Raw genomic sequence first — 16,796 nt, 5'->3', positions numbered from 1 at the left:
TATTCTTTTAGTCTATGGGATCCATCGCAAGAAAATATAGACACAGTTGGTTCAATTTACCCCGGACTCTTGTCTTTTTTGTTGTTGTCATTTTTAACTGAATTCTGGTCGGCCATGTGTATTTCTACAGTCTGTGTGCTTTTGGGACTACTCTTTTGTGCCCAGTCCCCGTGCTCGGCATGTCCCGGTGGCTGCGAGTGTTTTGCTGTGACACACACATTGAAATGTGTCTCTAAGAATCTCCTGATGGTGCCACAAATAATTCCCGGATACATCAAGACCGTCATCGTCACGGGGAATACTATTCAGAGGATTGGACCGAATTCCTTTACAGAGCTGGAGAATGTTTCCCATGTCATATTAAGCAATAATGGGTGAGAAAGTGCCGTATTGACACACCAAATCCTTTTCAAACTGTGAATATGTACCGGAAAAATCTTTGTTTGATAATCCGATTTTAAAAGATGAGTAACAATGGTAGTTGTCTCTGCAGGATGACCGAGATTGCATCGCGCAGCTTCTCCTCACTCATCAACCTCCGCTTCCTGGACCTCAGTGGCAACCAGCTGTCTATCATCCATCCGGAAGCTTTGAGCATCCCCGGCAGTCCTCTCCAGGAGCTCAACCTGAGCCGCTCGCTCTACAACTTCACCGCCTTGACAGACCTCACCACGGCTCTGCGTTGGGGGGACCTCCGTGGTCTACTCTGTCTCGACCTTTCCGGGAATCACCTCGCTCTGCTGCCCCCGGGGATGTTTTCCCACTTGCTCAATTTACAGCAGCTCTTCCTTGGTAACAACTCTCTCGTGGCACTCTACAGTGGGACCTTCTCCGGCATGGATAACTTGGCGGTGCTTGACCTGAGGCACAATGCTTTCGAGACATTCGGCACCGATGATCTCAAAGAACTGGAGATGTTGGGGAACAGTCGAATCCTTCTGGGTAACAATCCATACTCCTGTGCCTGTGAGATCCACCGTTTTATAGCTTGGTTAAATGAATCGCAGGCTCGGGTAGATGTGGATTCTCTGAGATGCGCATCGCCCGAGGGATTGACCAACACCCGACTTCGAGGACTTGGGTTTCGGGCCATCGGATGCATTGTTCCCATCCAAACAGATGTTACTGATCTCAGCCTGCAGACCTCCTATGTCTTCCTTGGGCTGGTGCTGGGCTTCGTGGGCATGGTATTCCTTTTTGTCCTGTACCTTAATCGCAAAGGCATGAAGCGGTGGATCGTGGAAATGAGAGATGCGTGTCACGACGTCATGGAGGGTTATCAGTATCGATATGAGCTGGACTCAGACCCACGCTTGGGTCAGATCTCAGGTCAAAATGGCAGTAGTAGACCACGTCAACATTTAGGAGTCGCTCTGTCGCAGGAACCACCAAATGACACTTGTATTGTTACTGAAGAAGTACAGGTCAAACCCGTAAAACCTATTTCTCAACCCAGAAATGTTCTATAGATTTGAATAGTTTAGTGCTAGTAGGTTTACAGTTTGTTTTTGGTCTCTGAGCTGCCGCATGTACTGCAGCTAAACCTAGTAAATATAACCCTGAAAGTGCCTTTGTGCTTATGTGGCACTCACTGGATTATTTTTTTTAGGTGCTGTATGTAACCTGGCATTTTTAGAAAAGTGGTGTATAGGATTGTTCAACATACAAAAATAGTAACTTTGATTGTTAATTTGGATTTCTATTCATTTATTTTGTCTAACCCAAAATTCACCTATACTCTACTTGGTGGTTCTCCCACTCCAATAGAACCCATACAAGAACAGTATCATTTTGTTTGCCTTTACAAAGATATACTCTTTGTATATATTATGTATGGAGTTTGCATGTATTTTCTCCGATTACCTCCCCAAAAAATATTTCAACGTTGACATTGCCCTCCGATGGCTGTGACCAGTTCTGTGCCCCAAGTTGACCTGCTCTCACCAAAGGTCAGCTCAGATAGGCTCCTGTGACCTCAGGGAAATTCAGAACCTGTTCAGATGGCTATGTATGTTTAATCTTTTTCCATCTGCTTATTTTGATGACAAATTGGGGTCGGTCACTGCTGATTTGGAGCTTATCCAAGTTAACTTTTAATTGTGAAGGTGGCTGTATACTGCATAGCTTGCCACTTTACTTGTAGTCTAGGATCATTATGTATTATTCAAAATAAAATTTAGAGCATTAATAATGTTATTATTATTATTTGGCCCAAGCAATGGTATTGCCTGAGCCAAAATTCCAACACTGGTTTTCTCAATTATCTTTGTGAAGGCTAAAATGTTGATACCATTTTTGTGGAGAGTGCAGGTTTACCAAATGTCTGTATAATGACTTAGATCCATAACATAGTGGAATGGAATTTGCTCAGTGGAATAAAAACCCTTAAGTAGTTATTTATGGAATATAAGTCTTAAAATCTAATTATTACTCCATGTTGTAAATCACAGAAATGTAATTAGTTTAGCATCTGTAATAGATAGTGTATTACATTTTTTGTTTAGCTATACTTGTATTAAATGTGAATGATCCATGTCATAAATTCATTTGCTGTCTTTTTTTCTGGTTATTCCTGCTATTGTTTTCCAAGCGCAGGTGATTAAGTGCTTCCATACTGAGGAAAATAGGGCAGCATGAAAGATCTTGTTTGGAAATAACTCTTGCCTCCTCAGCTGTGTTTGTGCGTAGACATGCAGAAAGGATGAGTCCTCACTAAATATGTGGAGAAACTTTAAAACAAGTTATTCTTTACTGCTTAATTTGCATCGCGGCTCACCCTCTTTCTTGTACTCTTCCGCCCCCGTGCGCACGAATACCCGTTTTGAGTGACGTCACGTTTACCTGTAGGCAGCGGAGGTAGCAACCGGGGATTAGCCATTAGCCGCAGGTAGTAGCAAAACACTGGACAACAACAAGTCCACCCGAAAGGACACGCAAATGAGCCCTCTTCTGATTTTGCACGCAGTCGTGGCTTTTTATATTTGCTCGAATTTCGTTTTTGCCTGGAGCAACGTTACTTTAACCATTTTGTATGCGTAAGTCATTCGTTAAGTTTGACGCACGACTTGAGAAACTTTTCTTCTCCCTGCGACTTCCGCCCTCGTCTTCCCCATCAAGTCATTTGGGTTACGAGTCGAAAACAACTGGTTAGTCTTATGCGGTAAGTCGACTTTTTGTTGGTGAGCATTTTTAAGAGCAAGTTGGTTAGTTACGTTTTGGCTCTGTAATTATTTTTACGAGACGTAAAGGCGGGAATGGTATAATATACCCATGTTATTCCTAATTAATTAATTTCCCATACCTGTCAACCTCGAACCATTTGTGATCTTACCAAATTTTGTTTTCGCCCTTACATATATGTATAAATACATGGAAAATCTTACCACTTTACTTTTTTGTAATTTTTTGCAAATGAAAGTAAACATAAACAAGGGAACAGGAAACGGAAATCACATGGTGAAAGTGTTACAAAACGAAATGTTTATCATGATCTTTTTTTTTTAGCCAATCAGAGGCGCCGGTACATATATCACTTGGCAGACATGCGTTTCCGGGAAGAAACAATGGCGGATGGTGAAAAATGGCTAGAAAGTGCCTTAATTTATTTTTTTTTCTCAAAATCACCGTTTAGCGTACCATTTTCATGTGTACAGCGTACCAATATAAAAATGGGCTTTCAGTTGTACCAATTACGGCGAGAACGTACCAGTTGACAGGTATGATTTCCCTTAGGCTGTGAGGTACTCGAAATATTTCAACACGACGAAATGAAGGGAATGCTAGTTGTAAATGAATAACATTTCCTTGAGACATATTAGAATTTAGCTTGTAACTTTTGTTACAGTGGACGAGCCTCCACTGAATGAGTCCCATTTACATTTCTGGATTGACTACTGGTTATGTATATGTACTTTCACCATTTCAAGTGAGGTGGTGCTTTCCTAACTTGTGTATTGTTTCCCCCCAAGCAAGTTAGAGGGGTTCTGAGCCATGCCTGGTCACAGCACCAGGGCCCCGCAGGCATCCCGCCACCACAAACATCACAGTTCCAGACCAGACAAGTACAGTCAGGCCCCAAGTATATTCCAGAAGAGCAAACCCATTCAAGACTCTTACAAGGATCCCAACGGAACGCATCATGACGACGACCACTCCCGCTACGTGGAGAGTAAACACGGTCGCAGAGCACCCCCGCGCAACGGCTCGGAGACTATCGGTTTCATTCCCGGCTCGGCAGACAACACGCCCACCAACACACACACATGCGGCTCCTGTGCGTCAATGGGCTGGAATGGCTGCAAGGCCCTTATCTGTTGCGTATTGACCTGTGGATTTTACGGCAGCCGGGAGCCTTGCGTGCCAGTTAACGAGAGCTCCACAGACCACCCCCCTAAAACCAGTAGTGAATCCCACCCTCCCATTGGCATAGCCGCGACCAGCTCCCCCGGCGTCGGCATCACTTTTGAGCCGAGCAAGACCACCAAATTTGTGAACATGTTGCCCACGAACGATAGCTTCCGTTACCGGGATGTGCGCATCGCCGGTCAGTCCGTAAAGTATCCTCTAACGGCCTCCAAGAGGACCCGAGCCACTGGCCGGGGGGAAAGCCATCGGCCAATCAGCAACACAAGCTTGCTATCCCGCGAAGACTACGACTTGGACGACCTGAGTGACGAGGGCACGGATATCGACTCGCTCATTACCAAGAAGCTGCTGGAGCTTTACGCACTGCATCAGATAGACCAACTGGCCAAGTGCACCTCGGACTCGTCGTTCTCCCGCAAGACCAACGAGATCAGCGAGCTCATATACAGCATCGCTCAGGATTACAACCTGGAGGAACAGGAGGCCGAATGTAAACTGGTGCGCGGCGTCATCCGCATCAGCACCCGCAAGAGCAACAAGAACAACCGGCGGCATCCTAACGGCCGAAGTGACGGCACTCTGCCAGACAGCGGCAACGAGACCATGACCAACACCTTCATGAGCAGTGACTGTAAGAATCTCGTATCTTCTTTGGATTGAAGCGTTTTCATCCCCTAAGTAGTTCTACCAGATTTTTATTCTGATCCACCCACAAGTAACAGAGGAGTAGCAATTCTAATTCTGGAATTAATTAATTAAATTCATGAATCAAAGAGGGTTAAAAAGGAAATCCCACTGTGAAGATCCATCCATCCATAAATAATCAAGAAGGAAGAATTTTGCTTCCAAAGTACGTTTTTGAGACCTCCCTCCGGGTGGTCTAAATCAAGGTTTCCAAATGTCACCATCGCCTACAAGATGAAAAAACGTGAAACTTTGTAACTTAATGCACAGTTTGATCATCAGATGCACTTCAAATAGAAAAATACATACTGAAATAAAATAAGCATTTCCATAAAATGAATAGACTACAATAAAGATTAAATTCAAGTGCATGAAGCTTGAGAGTTAAATAAGACTGAACTGAACCTAGGCAGTGCTTGTTTAGCATTTCAAAATCATTCTATTCAATGAAATCATTGAAAGTTATTTTCTGTGGCTAAACCTTAAATCTCGGTATCACTTTATAACTCATTTTCCACGTGCCCTGTCTGAATTTTCCTCACTTTTTTTTCCTTTCACTAGTTCCTGAGGTCAAAGTGTCTGAGCAGACGCCATCAGATGAGCTGGCGAGGAAGATGAGACACTACAGTGAGAAAAGTCAGTTCTAAATGCAATACTTTTAAGACGAGCGTATGCAACCTTGCACCTCTTCAAAGATATTTCAAAGATTATATTTCTGTGTACACGTTTTGCCCTTAAAGAGTGTGCTTGACACCAAATGAGGAAAAACAGCAAACCATCATAAACAACCATATCGTCCCTGAGATCATGGTTGTCCGGATATTTGTCACAGTGCCAAGAATGACCTGTCGGAAAATACAAAGAAGAGAAAGAGTACTAGTCGAGATTGTAGATGAGATACAGAATGCACCCTGTTAACTTGTTTGGCCACTGCAGAGGGGTTGCAAGCTCTCCTTGTCATTTTAATTGTGCTAAATGACTAGTAAGACATGTTTTACAAACACCCTGAGCATTTCCTGATTGGCTATCGTCAGTCTCTTTGGTGTCCTTGGATCGTCCAAACTTGGTCTTGACCATACTGATAGAGTAAAAATCATTCCCTATTCTCCTTATACCCCAAAGTGATTTCTCAGGAGACAAAAAGATGCTTAGAAAATCTGGGCTTCAACATCCCTCTGTGAAATGTGCATTTTCCCTCTGTACCAATTACAGTGAGTCATGAGTTCCTCTCACTCCAAAAGTGCTCCACATAGGTTTTCGCCTTGCATTATGCACAAACAACTACTTAAAACCCCCAATGATTGTTGTTTGTTTTGCGTAAGCAGTGTTTCAAACAGACTAAATCCTCATCTCAAATGTTTCAAGGCCATTGACGGCAATAGACCTCCAGTCAAATGGATGCAAGCATCACACTCCGGGTCTATTTCCGGGTATTTTCCAATCCCCCCTGCTTTCCCGCTCCCTTTCCAGCCGAGCGGTCACATGACACGCCAGGCCACTACTGCTGAAAAAGCCCCATTAAATATTTGCCAGAGGATGTGCTGTGGTTTCTTATGACATTTTAGAGGCCAACTAGGATTTGACTTGGATTACAATGCAGGAGCATTTTTTTTGTTGTTACTCTGCAAGGAGGTGGGTAAAAGTGTCGCGTTACACTGTCTTTCGCACTGCAGCTTCCCAAATTCATTTTTTTTTAAAGTACCAAAAATGATCTTGGAGTATTCCCAATGATAAATCTCTGCCATCGGTTTCATATTTCTTGAAGTATTTGTTCTTATTATGACATTGTCTTACTCGGATTACTTTTTTTGGAATGTCAAGTGTTTGAATTATGTGCTAAAAGCCATGTGTCTGTTTCAGCTTACTCGTCGAGCAGCGCCATGGTCTCCTCACCTTTCTTACACGACACCGAGTCGGACTCGTCGGGGGCTCCTCTTCTCGCGCTCTAGTCACGTGGTCAAATGTCTGCCGACCTGCCTTGTTCAATTGTTGTCATTTACTGAATACTGTTACACATACTGCAGGCTGGCTGAAAGTTGAGCGAAGGAATTTTAGTAGTTAAAATGAATGACAATTGCCTGGATTTTTGGATACAATTTTTTTATGTGTATTTCTAACCTTATAATGTTACAATTCTTGGAATTTTGCAACGCTACTTGTTGTCTTGTTTTTATTGCTGCTAATGTTACATGCCATGATGCGTTTATTTACCTCTCTTCAGTCAACTGTTGTTTTTTTAAGTGCCTAGAGGGAGAATCTTTTTTCTTTTTGATACAATTTGTGTTATATGTGTCCTGTTATGAAAAGATGATGTCAACAATCCTTGCATTTTCCTCCTGGATGAGTTTAAGGTTTGTACAAGTGATTGTTCAACTTTTGTCAGGGCTCACTGACTCAGGTCATTTTTATTAAAGGAGTCAGCCATATTTCCTTGTAAATATTCAAATATTAGTTTTAAGTTACTTTCGGCGTTCAACCACGTGTAGCATTTTGAATGCATTTTTTCCCCCCATTCAGTCAATAAAGAACAATATTTTCTTTTTAAAAAAACTTTTTTTAAACTCTTTGAGATGTTGATGATAAACTTCTAATCATTAATTTTCCGTTTTGCTCATCCTCACAAGAGCTTAAAGAAAATTAATACAGATGGAAACTATTCAGTGAAAGCAATGTTTTCTAATGGCAAAGCTCACTAAGCCGCAGCATTGTTTTATGTCATCTCCCTTAAGTGACCGTGATGTGCAAGACGAAAACTTGTTTGGCTGGTTCCAACAAATAAGAAATCAAATCCTTGAAGGGTATTTTTCACTTTTTTTCAGTCAATACTCGGTATAGAACTCAGGCCTGATTTATTTGTCATCAATTTTTGTAGGGTTAAACTAGTAATTCAGCCCAAAAAACACAATGCTTACTTGATGGCAAATATTCTCACGGAAAAGCTCACTTGTCATTGTTTTGATATTCCCATTCTCTTGTGTGGCCCTGTCATTCCCATAAAATTGAGAAGCCTCCATTTGGGAATAAGGATGAGTATTTTTTAACTGTTATTGTAAAAAAAAAAAAAAGTTGGGTGTCTTGACTAAAGAAATAACTGTACATGGATTATTCCCCCAGCCCAAATGTTGTCATGACTTGCTTTTTTGTATGTTTCTTTGCAGGCACCCTGTTTCCTTTCAGCCCCCACCGGCACATTCCTGTTTTTCCTGTACCAGGTGTCAGGTAAGAAGCTCTTTCACAACTAACATGCCACAGGCTTGCTTCCTAACACAAGCACATACTTTTTACAAAATATAATGTGGCACTCTTTTCAGGACGTGACACTTAAATTGCACATGAATAACAAGTGTATATAACCACACTGCTTTTTAATATAGTACAGAATCTAGGCCACAGCGTTTATCATGTCGATGGGACATTACTTATTAGATCCACTAGAGAGGGACAAATATAATTGTAGCTGGCATTTGTGTTCACTCCAATTTATCGTAGGTTTGAAAGCCTAAATAAATACCTAAAAATACACAGGTATTATTGATAAGATTGTTTTTACATGGCCAATTGTCAACGGAAATGTCGATTATTTTGTACTTCAATGCTTAGAATGCTAAGTTAGTCTTGAAATTGCGGGATGTTTTTGCATGTTTTAATTGTTAAATTTTATCAATAATTTTATGGCATGTTGGTGATTGTACTTTTTGGTACAAAATTCTTTTTTTTAGTTTATTTATTGAATAGTGCATTTGGGAAAAACAACTCATGAGGAAACTTAAATTAATGCATTAAAAAATAAGTTTATGCTATATTATTTGTTTTCCCAATGAATTTGGGTGTATAAATATGCAATCAATAAGATCCTACAAAATATGATCATGGAAACATTTTCTAACAACCCTAATCCATGTGTTGCATGACAAATATGAGTTTGACAGCCGTTTGCAATTCTGCTTAAAAACAAACATGTAAATCATTTAAACCTTCCATTTCTTTTGCCAATTATTTCAGTCAAATCCTTCCTAAAACAGGATATTTCATAAAAGTATGCAAGTAGCCTGTTTCCTGGGTTACTACTAACAAACCATGGACACAGCTAATATATAAAAATAGATTTATTTGACCAATGGAAATAAAACAATATGCATATATTTACAGGTGAGTTAACATAACACTCTTTCAACAAAGAGTGCCACATTAAGACATCTTTTTTTGCAATGTTGAGATAAAAACAATCCCTGACGTCTGCTTCCATTTAAGAATGTCCATAAGAAATACATCTAAGCGGAAGAAGATTGGCTTGAGTCTTTTGGACGACGGCGTCCTCTACCCGCAGAAGAGCATGTCTACCAGGAGCTCCAGCAGGTCAGCTTGGCCAATCACAGGACGAAATAAGAGCTCGACGATTAGACTGGTTGTGATGCCTTGCAGCATGGATGCCGTCAGGAGGATGCGGGCGAAACGCTCCTGCTGTGTGGGGTGAAGCAGTCGGACCACCTCGCTCAGGGCTTGCTGCGCCTCTTGCTGCAAGCCCTCGATGAACACAGACGCTTTTAGATCTGGGATGTCTGTTGGACGGAAAGACATTAAGAGACCCGTCTTCCGAAGCGACTTTGTCAAGCAATTGTGCACCTACCGGGGTTAAATATTGTTGTCCCTTTCAGGTACGCGTACTCCTTTGGACTCAAGTCTAAGCTCCAGAACTTCTTGAGGCAGGATTTGAGTTTGCTGACCCCAGCCACGGTCGGCTGCTCTGTCTCCATCTCCTCTTGCCGCAGAAGAATCTTCTTCAGCATGCTGTCAGCCGGGACGTCTTCCACCTCAAAGTCTACATGCTCCTGAGCCAGGCCCAAGAGGAAGAGGGGTGCCCAACAGTTTTTCAGGAGAATGAACTGGTCATCGGGTGGAAGCTGCTTGAATGCAGGAAGGTTCTTCATGAAATAGACGGTTTTGACCAGAACGGCCGAAGCCTCCTTGCAAATTTCCAAGGGCCTTTTCAAGCGCACCGTTCGCCGGAAGTCACATTTGCAACGACGAGGTACGGAATGATAATCGTTGGGACTCGGACAGCTCTTATCCAATTGACTGAGAATGTTGAAGAGGATGGGGTTTAGTAGTCTGTCGCTGCTGCAGCACTGGCATTGGTTCTCCATGATGAAGAGGCTCTACTGAAGTTAGGCGCTCTCGCCTCCTGCCGCGTCTGGATTTATACGGCCGGCAGAGTGGACCTTGACTTGTCAATACGCGCTGCGCAAAACAACCATGTGCTCTGCCAGGTGACTGATGGTATAATCCCGAGGGACTGATAAGGTTTTCTCAATGAAAAGGAGCTGGTGGAGTAAGGTCTGGATATCAAGAGGGCTAGGCCTTATCTTCGGGACTGTGTCATTAACCCGGGCCCTACCAAGCTACCAAGGACTCTCAAGCTAATCAGGTCCCACTCTGATGAGTCCCATCAGACTTCCAGCTCATACTTGGCTGGAGCCGAAGAGGCCAACACAGAATGGCGGGGCACTGACCTCAAAGTTAACGGCTTATGACATACAAACCTACAGTAGCTTTCCAGCTTTTTTTTGTTGTTCAATTTCAAATCACCATTCTGATTGTGCCGGACCAGTTGATTCAACTCAATGGGACTTTTTTCATTAGGCTATCAATAGCCCCATTTCTCAGTGATACTCAACAAGTGGCATGTTGCAAATGTGTAGGGGCCCCCCTGGAGAATCATCTTATTTGACATTTTTTCCCCCCAGGCATTGCATTTTTATGGTCAGGGAATTAACATATTTGCATTTCCTGACCTTAAACATAATCTAACATCATTTCAATGCCCTCTTGATATTGGTATCCTTAGAAGAATGGAGTTTACTATATAAATACATAGAAGATACATTTGTTTCGTACAGCTAATGTAGCCCCCACAAACGACCAAAACTAAGAAGTGGAGATAGGGCCCCTATTAAGGAATTTATTTATTTATTGAACAATCAGTGGCGGGCCGTACCACGTCCCGAGATGTCATTTACTCAAGGTAAGACCAAAACGTTATCTTGGCTGTGCCTGGTACGGAGGCATAGCGCTGATAAGAAAATGACTTTATTATTATCACAAATAAACAACCAATGACTCATTTTCTTTTTCATCCTACCTGAGCCATCAGCCTTATCAGGCAAAGAGGTTTCTATGTTCCAACGATCCCAAGGAGCTAAGTTCTCATAGACAATTTAGAGTGTTCAACCAGTCTACTATGCATGTGTTTGGGATGTGGAAGGAACCCGGAGTACCCAGAGAAAAGCCACACAGCCACGGGGAGAACATGCAAACTCCACACAGGTCTCAAAACTGGGTGGCTAACGTGCTAACTACTCTTACACCTTAATTTGAAATCATTTCTGTCCATAATGTGTGCGCAAGTGGTGCAGGACAGACAAGTAGTACTTGAAATTGGGAGAAAAACTAAATGTGTGTATGTGTGTGTGTGTTTCTCAAAATGCCCTACAATACACTCTGCTGCCATTGGAATTGATGAAGCATGCTGACAATTGTAAATGCCGAGATAAGATTCTTGTTTATAGAGGTTAGGAGCAGGCAGAGACCGACACGGAGGACAGACACTTATCAGAGGTATGACTGTAAAGTTTAAATAAAAGTGTCCTTCATCCTTTATGTGGAGCAACTGCTGTGATCAAGGAAGCCAATATATATATTCATGGGAGAAGTGACATTATGCAATAGCTGTCATGGAATGTACAAATTAGTAAATTACTCCAGACTATAAGTCAAGTACGAATTTTACCATCAAATATGTATGGTTATTTATCTACAATATAGTGATGAACATAGTGAAAAGATACAATCAGGTATTTTCATTTTCAGTATATTGTTTTTTATGGGCAAAATGGGGTTTCCCAATTTTTCCCAAAGGTCAATGAACTCTTGTGAGTACATGGCAATGTGAACGCCATGTTTAGTATTCAACATCTGACCTGACCAACTGCTGTAACACGGGGTCATTTGGTTGCCCCATCCCCTCCAAGTTAGTAAGGGAAAGGGTAACAAAAAAAGTAATATTCTTGTGTGAAGACATTTTTAGAGGGAAAATATTTTTTACAATTGAAACATAGTTACATATCTGCAATTCCTACAAATTTGAGTCACAGTAATAAACATACATATAAACATTTAGGTACCTAAAATGAAAATGCGATGAATCATTTTCAGCCTTTATTGAGTTGAATATACTACCTTGACAAGACAGTTTATTCTCAAATATAAAGTCCTTCATCATGCAATGCCTTCTTTATAATGTTTGGGGGTTGGGCATGTTTACTACTGTATAAAACCACTGTTTTCATAAAACTCAGAGTAAGATAGTTCATTATTTTATTTATATTTGTGATAATCTATGATGATATAACATGTAATATTATATTGATGGATGAATGTCTCACTTATGGTGCTGTCAATCAAATATTTAAGACAAAACACGCATTTATACGTCAAATTGGACATCCCAAAAGTTTGGTGGTTGTGACTAGAGGAGCGTAAAACACAGTGTAAATGATGTGTCGTGATGTCAGGGTCCAGACACATGAGGACCGTTTTACAGCCTATTACTATCAAAACACACATGATAAACGCTAAGGTGAAGGCCAAGCAAAGTTAGACTCTGGGTTAATGAACTCTGGTAGAATACATTTCTTCCTCATCCATTTCTAAAAAGAGAAATAAAATAAATACAAAAAGCTCTTTCCATAATACAGTATAATATATTAGAATAGATGAAACTTTATTCATCTCGTACACCTGTTTTGTATTATTTTCAAATGAAGGGTTGTCCAAAATGTAGAACATTTTAACTAATCTTTGCTCCACAACTGAAACAAAATTCAAAATACACCTTTAGTCTAAAGTTTTAAGACAGTTTCTCACCCTATCGAATGGTGAAGTGCCTTAAATTCAAATTAGTCTCTTGCTGGTACTACTACAACTACAACAACTTCTACTACAAATATTACTACCCCTAATACTAACAACTACTACACTTTCAGATTGTGTTGTGAGGATCGCCACAGCAAATCAACTTTTTTCCCCATTTTACCCTGTCCTTTGCATAATCCAAACTAGTACCAAAATCTTATTTTAATAAATGGGCAGCTCGTCGGCTGAGTGGTTAGCGCGTCGGCCTCACAGTGTGGGGTTCTGGATTCAAGTCCAAGTTGGTCCACCTGTGTGGAGTTTGCATGTTCTCCCAGAGCCTCCGTGGGTTTTCTCCGGGAACTCCGGTTTCCTCCCAAATTCCAAATACATGCGTGGTCGGCTGATTGGACGCTGCCCATAGGTATGAGTGTGAGCGTGAATGGTTGTTTGTCTTCTTGTGCCCTGTGATTGGCTGATCACCAATTTAGAGTGTACCCCACCTCTGGCCTGGAGTCAGCTGGGATAGGCTCCAGCATCCCCTACTACCCTAGTGAGAATAAAGTGGTTCAGAAAATGAAAAGAAAAAAAGCATAATAAATAAATAAAGATTTGTTCTCAATGTCAATCAATTGCCGGTGGGTTACGACCTTCTTGAGTGTGCGTATTTTCTGCGTCTGTATATCACAGACTGTTAAAAATAATGAGTGCGTCATATTCCTGCGCCCACACAGGAAGTGTCGTCTTTTTGTTCGGGTTAAAAATGGTTAGGAAGGAAAACATGGCGGACATCGGAGGTGTTTATTTAGTTGTCAGCAACATTCCCGTCGCTTTCCGCTCGGCTGACCTTCGAAATTATTTCAGTCAGTTTATAGAAAGCGGCGGTTTTGTTTGTTTTCACTACCGGCACCGGCCTGAGGTGCACCGGGAAACTCAAGCGTGCGGCGACAGCCAGGAGGAGAGCGACAAGTCGTCTCCTAATGGGCTAGCACCACCAGCGACTGTTACTATTGACAATTGTAGCAAAAAGACGAAGGAGACGAGCAAAACTTGCTGCTGTGTCGTTTCTGTTAATGATGAACACGCCGACAGATTCGTCACAATGTACGCTGGGAACCACTGGATTGACTCCAAAGGCAACTGGTTGTCTAGAAGATGTGTTATTAAGAAAGTCAGGGTTTCGCAACATAATGGTAAGTTACAGCACAGTATTCAAATTTACTAAATAAAAAAGATTTAAATGCGTTTTACATTTATTGTAACAGTTACTATTGACTATTATTCTGGGAATGCCACTGCTGTGGTTATTATTCTGTCATTATTACTCAATGATAGTTAGCTGCTGTGTTTTTTTAAACGACGTTATAAATTATTTTCGTTCAAAATTAAGATTTGTTTGTGACCCATAAACTTTTGAACAGTTCAAAAAACTAGATCACAACCACCTGACCAACATACTTTTTTCCTCCCCAGATGGAACGCAGTTCCCATATAAAACGAGGTTTGAGCAGCGACAGCGGGTGTCCCAAACGGAACATTTTACCTTCTCGGACCTCAAGACTTTATCTGAACTCAATCCGCCCTCTCTGATGCAAAATGGCAACGTGGGCACATCAGTCAAAGTTTTCCTGCAGCTCATCCAGTCGTGCCGCCTGCCTCCCCGCCTCATCCGCAAATTGGGCCTCACCTTCCCAAAGACTGGGTCCAACCGTCGCTATGGCAACGTGCCATTCCATTATCATGACACGTACACGGTCCCGGCTACGGAAGAGACCGTATTGACAGCTGCTGGCCACGAGATATCGGGGCCCGGCTATCTGAACGCGCCGACGTCGGCGAGGAGGCGGCGCGATGATGACTGCGAGACGACAGAGACCGATGAGCCACACGCTGAAGAGGATGACAAACAGTCCAATGCAGATGATGTGAGTTCAAAGTTATTTACATTATTTTATTTCATTCACTACCGGCCCATTGATATCATAAACGTAGACTAGTACATCAGTCAATGGTAGTGAATGCGTTATAGGATCCCAGCAACAAAATAATGTTGAGGTTTAATCATATTGAAATACATGTCATCACTTTGCATTTTAAACATTTTAAAAGGTAATCACTCAAAAGTTAACTATGGACTGCATATGGTTAATTAAGATAAAACTTAATCACTGGAGAGCAGTAATTTATAAAATGATGTACACTAATGAAAGTAACTTTGCAAAACATTGAAAAAAAATGTCCAGTCAATGCAAAATAAGTGAAGAAATTCACCACCGAGATAGCTCTTTATCATTTTATTCTTTAAGTAACGAAAGGGTTAGGGTCAATCTGCACTAAGTCTTTTGTAAAATGAATAAAAGTTGTTTAGCAGCAAGCTTTCTGTTTCTTGCAGGATGATGACCGCTGCGAGGAGTGGGAGCGTCACGAAGCGTTGCACGAAGATGTGACGAGCCAAGAGCGAAGCAAAGAAAGGCTGTTTGAAGAAGAAATTGAGTTGAAGTGGGAAAAAGGCGGTTCGGGCTTAGTGTTCTACACTGACGCCCAGTACTGGCAGGAAGAAGAAGGAGGTAAACACAGCTTATTGTACTTGAAGTTGAGTAAAAAAATTAGTTACAGACTGGATTTAGAATTAAAAAGGACTAATCACTTTTGTCTTATTTACTTGACCTTTTTTTTAGACTTTGATGAGCAAACAGCAGATGACTGGGACGTTGACATGAGCGTCTACTACGAAAAAGGTATTTCGGTTTGCCTGATTTCATTATGTTATGGTCATGCAAGAATTCTAAAGATGGCCATGTTTTTCCTTAATGTCATTTTTGAACTAATCTCATCCTACTTACAGATGGAGGTGACATGGATGCCCGGGACTATGTCCGAATGAGATTGGAAAAAAGGTTTAGGGATGGTCTTGAAGAGGGCTCGACGCATAATGGAGCCATTGGCAGTTTTGAGCGGTTTACTAAGGTAAGGCGTTTACATAATCTATACAATATGATAAATATATATACAAAATTGGCTGTATAATGGAATTTACCTCATTAAGCAATTTTTTAATCATTTGGTCAGGGCTTTGGCCGTCGCGTGATGGAGAAGCAAGGCTGGAAGGATGGTGAAGGGTTAGGGAGCAGTCAAATTGGGATTCCGGATGCTTTGGAGAACGAAGGCAAACATCCACATTGCAAACGAGGGTTTGGGTAAGTTCCGGATAAAAAACAGCAATATTTTTATTTTTGAAAAATTTACAGGTACATTACTGTGATGAACCTTCTATTTTACAGATATCACGGCGAAAAAATCCTCTTACATCCTGGGAAAAAGCCCAGAAAAGACTTCTGCATCAGTACAATTTATGATCAACCCAAAGACATTGATATGGGGGACTCTTTACTCAGACGCCAACCAAATACTAGCATGAAATACCGAAGCTGGCAGCCTGGGGGCAATGTTGGCCCACGAAGATGACCAATACTTCATCTTTGGTTTCACAATATCTATTTTTACAACCTTACCTAATTAAAATTTTGCATCCACAGTTTTAACTTGAGTTGTTGAATGCCTATTATGGTGTTTTTTGTTTTGTTTTGGTGTTGTTGACTTTATGTTTACAACACATGTATAACACTTTCACATGAGGACAAGTAATTCTAGGGTTGACTGGCTTCTGACCAAATGTTGATTAAATGTTTTTATTTTTAACCTTAAATAATACTTAAATTATTGCAATATACATTTAAAATATCCAACTAATAGTATACCCATAAATGTTTCAATAATAAAACGATATAAACTAGTAAGGCGTAATTTATTTAAAACTAAAACTAGCATTAATTGGTTAT

General features: G+C 41.2%; 4 protein-coding genes across 5 annotated transcripts; 3 read left to right on the top strand and 1 right to left on the bottom strand.

The window, feature by feature from the left end:
• The first annotated feature begins 101 nt into the window (after window positions 1-101).
• Window positions 102-2,413, top strand: tpbg1a (trophoblast glycoprotein 1a). Its single transcript, XM_077720652.1, has 2 exons — window positions 102-374; window positions 494-2,413. Exons 1-2 carry the CDS (start codon window positions 115-117, stop codon window positions 1,467-1,469), a joined length of 1,236 nt encoding a protein of 411 aa, XP_077576778.1. The 5' UTR covers window positions 102-114; the 3' UTR covers window positions 1,470-2,413.
• A 408-nt stretch (window positions 2,414-2,821) lies between these two features.
• kdf1a (keratinocyte differentiation factor 1a) lies at window positions 2,822-7,475 on the top strand. Of its 2 annotated transcripts, none has more exons than XM_077720654.1 (4): window positions 2,822-3,160; window positions 3,973-4,996; window positions 5,611-5,685; window positions 6,910-7,475. In XM_077720654.1, the coding sequence occupies exons 2-4, from the start codon at window positions 3,991-3,993 to the stop codon at window positions 6,996-6,998; spliced, it is 1,170 nt and encodes a 389-aa protein (XP_077576780.1). In that variant the 5' UTR covers window positions 2,822-3,160; window positions 3,973-3,990; the 3' UTR covers window positions 6,999-7,475. The 2 variants fall into 2 exon arrangements, with proteins under 2 accessions (XP_077576780.1, XP_077576779.1); XM_077720653.1 differs by having other exon boundaries at window positions 3,969-4,996.
• Window positions 7,476-9,156: 1,681 nt separating this feature from the next.
• nr0b2a (nuclear receptor subfamily 0, group B, member 2a) lies at window positions 9,157-10,229 on the bottom strand. Its single transcript, XM_077720655.1, has 2 exons — window positions 9,677-10,229; window positions 9,157-9,608 (listed from the first exon to the last, which is right to left on the bottom strand). Exons 1-2 carry the CDS (start codon window positions 10,191-10,193, stop codon window positions 9,367-9,369), a joined length of 759 nt encoding a protein of 252 aa, XP_077576781.1. The 5' UTR covers window positions 10,194-10,229; the 3' UTR covers window positions 9,157-9,366.
• A 3,450-nt stretch (window positions 10,230-13,679) lies between these two features.
• On the top strand, window positions 13,680-16,499 carry gpatch3 (G patch domain containing 3). The gene is made up of 7 exons (XM_077721306.1): window positions 13,680-14,150; window positions 14,431-14,882; window positions 15,350-15,524; window positions 15,636-15,695; window positions 15,803-15,924; window positions 16,027-16,154; window positions 16,239-16,499. The coding sequence occupies exons 1-7, from the start codon at window positions 13,721-13,723 to the stop codon at window positions 16,420-16,422; spliced, it is 1,551 nt and encodes a 516-aa protein (XP_077577432.1). The 5' UTR covers window positions 13,680-13,720; the 3' UTR covers window positions 16,423-16,499.
• Window positions 16,500-16,796: the final 297 nt, after the last annotated feature.

This window comes from Stigmatopora nigra, chromosome 7 (assembly GCF_051989575.1).
Source record: "Stigmatopora nigra isolate UIUO_SnigA chromosome 7, RoL_Snig_1.1, whole genome shotgun sequence".
NCBI classification, from domain to species: Eukaryota; Metazoa; Chordata; class Actinopteri; order Syngnathiformes; family Syngnathidae; genus Stigmatopora; species Stigmatopora nigra.
This window is presented reverse-complemented; position numbering and strand designations above follow the sequence as displayed.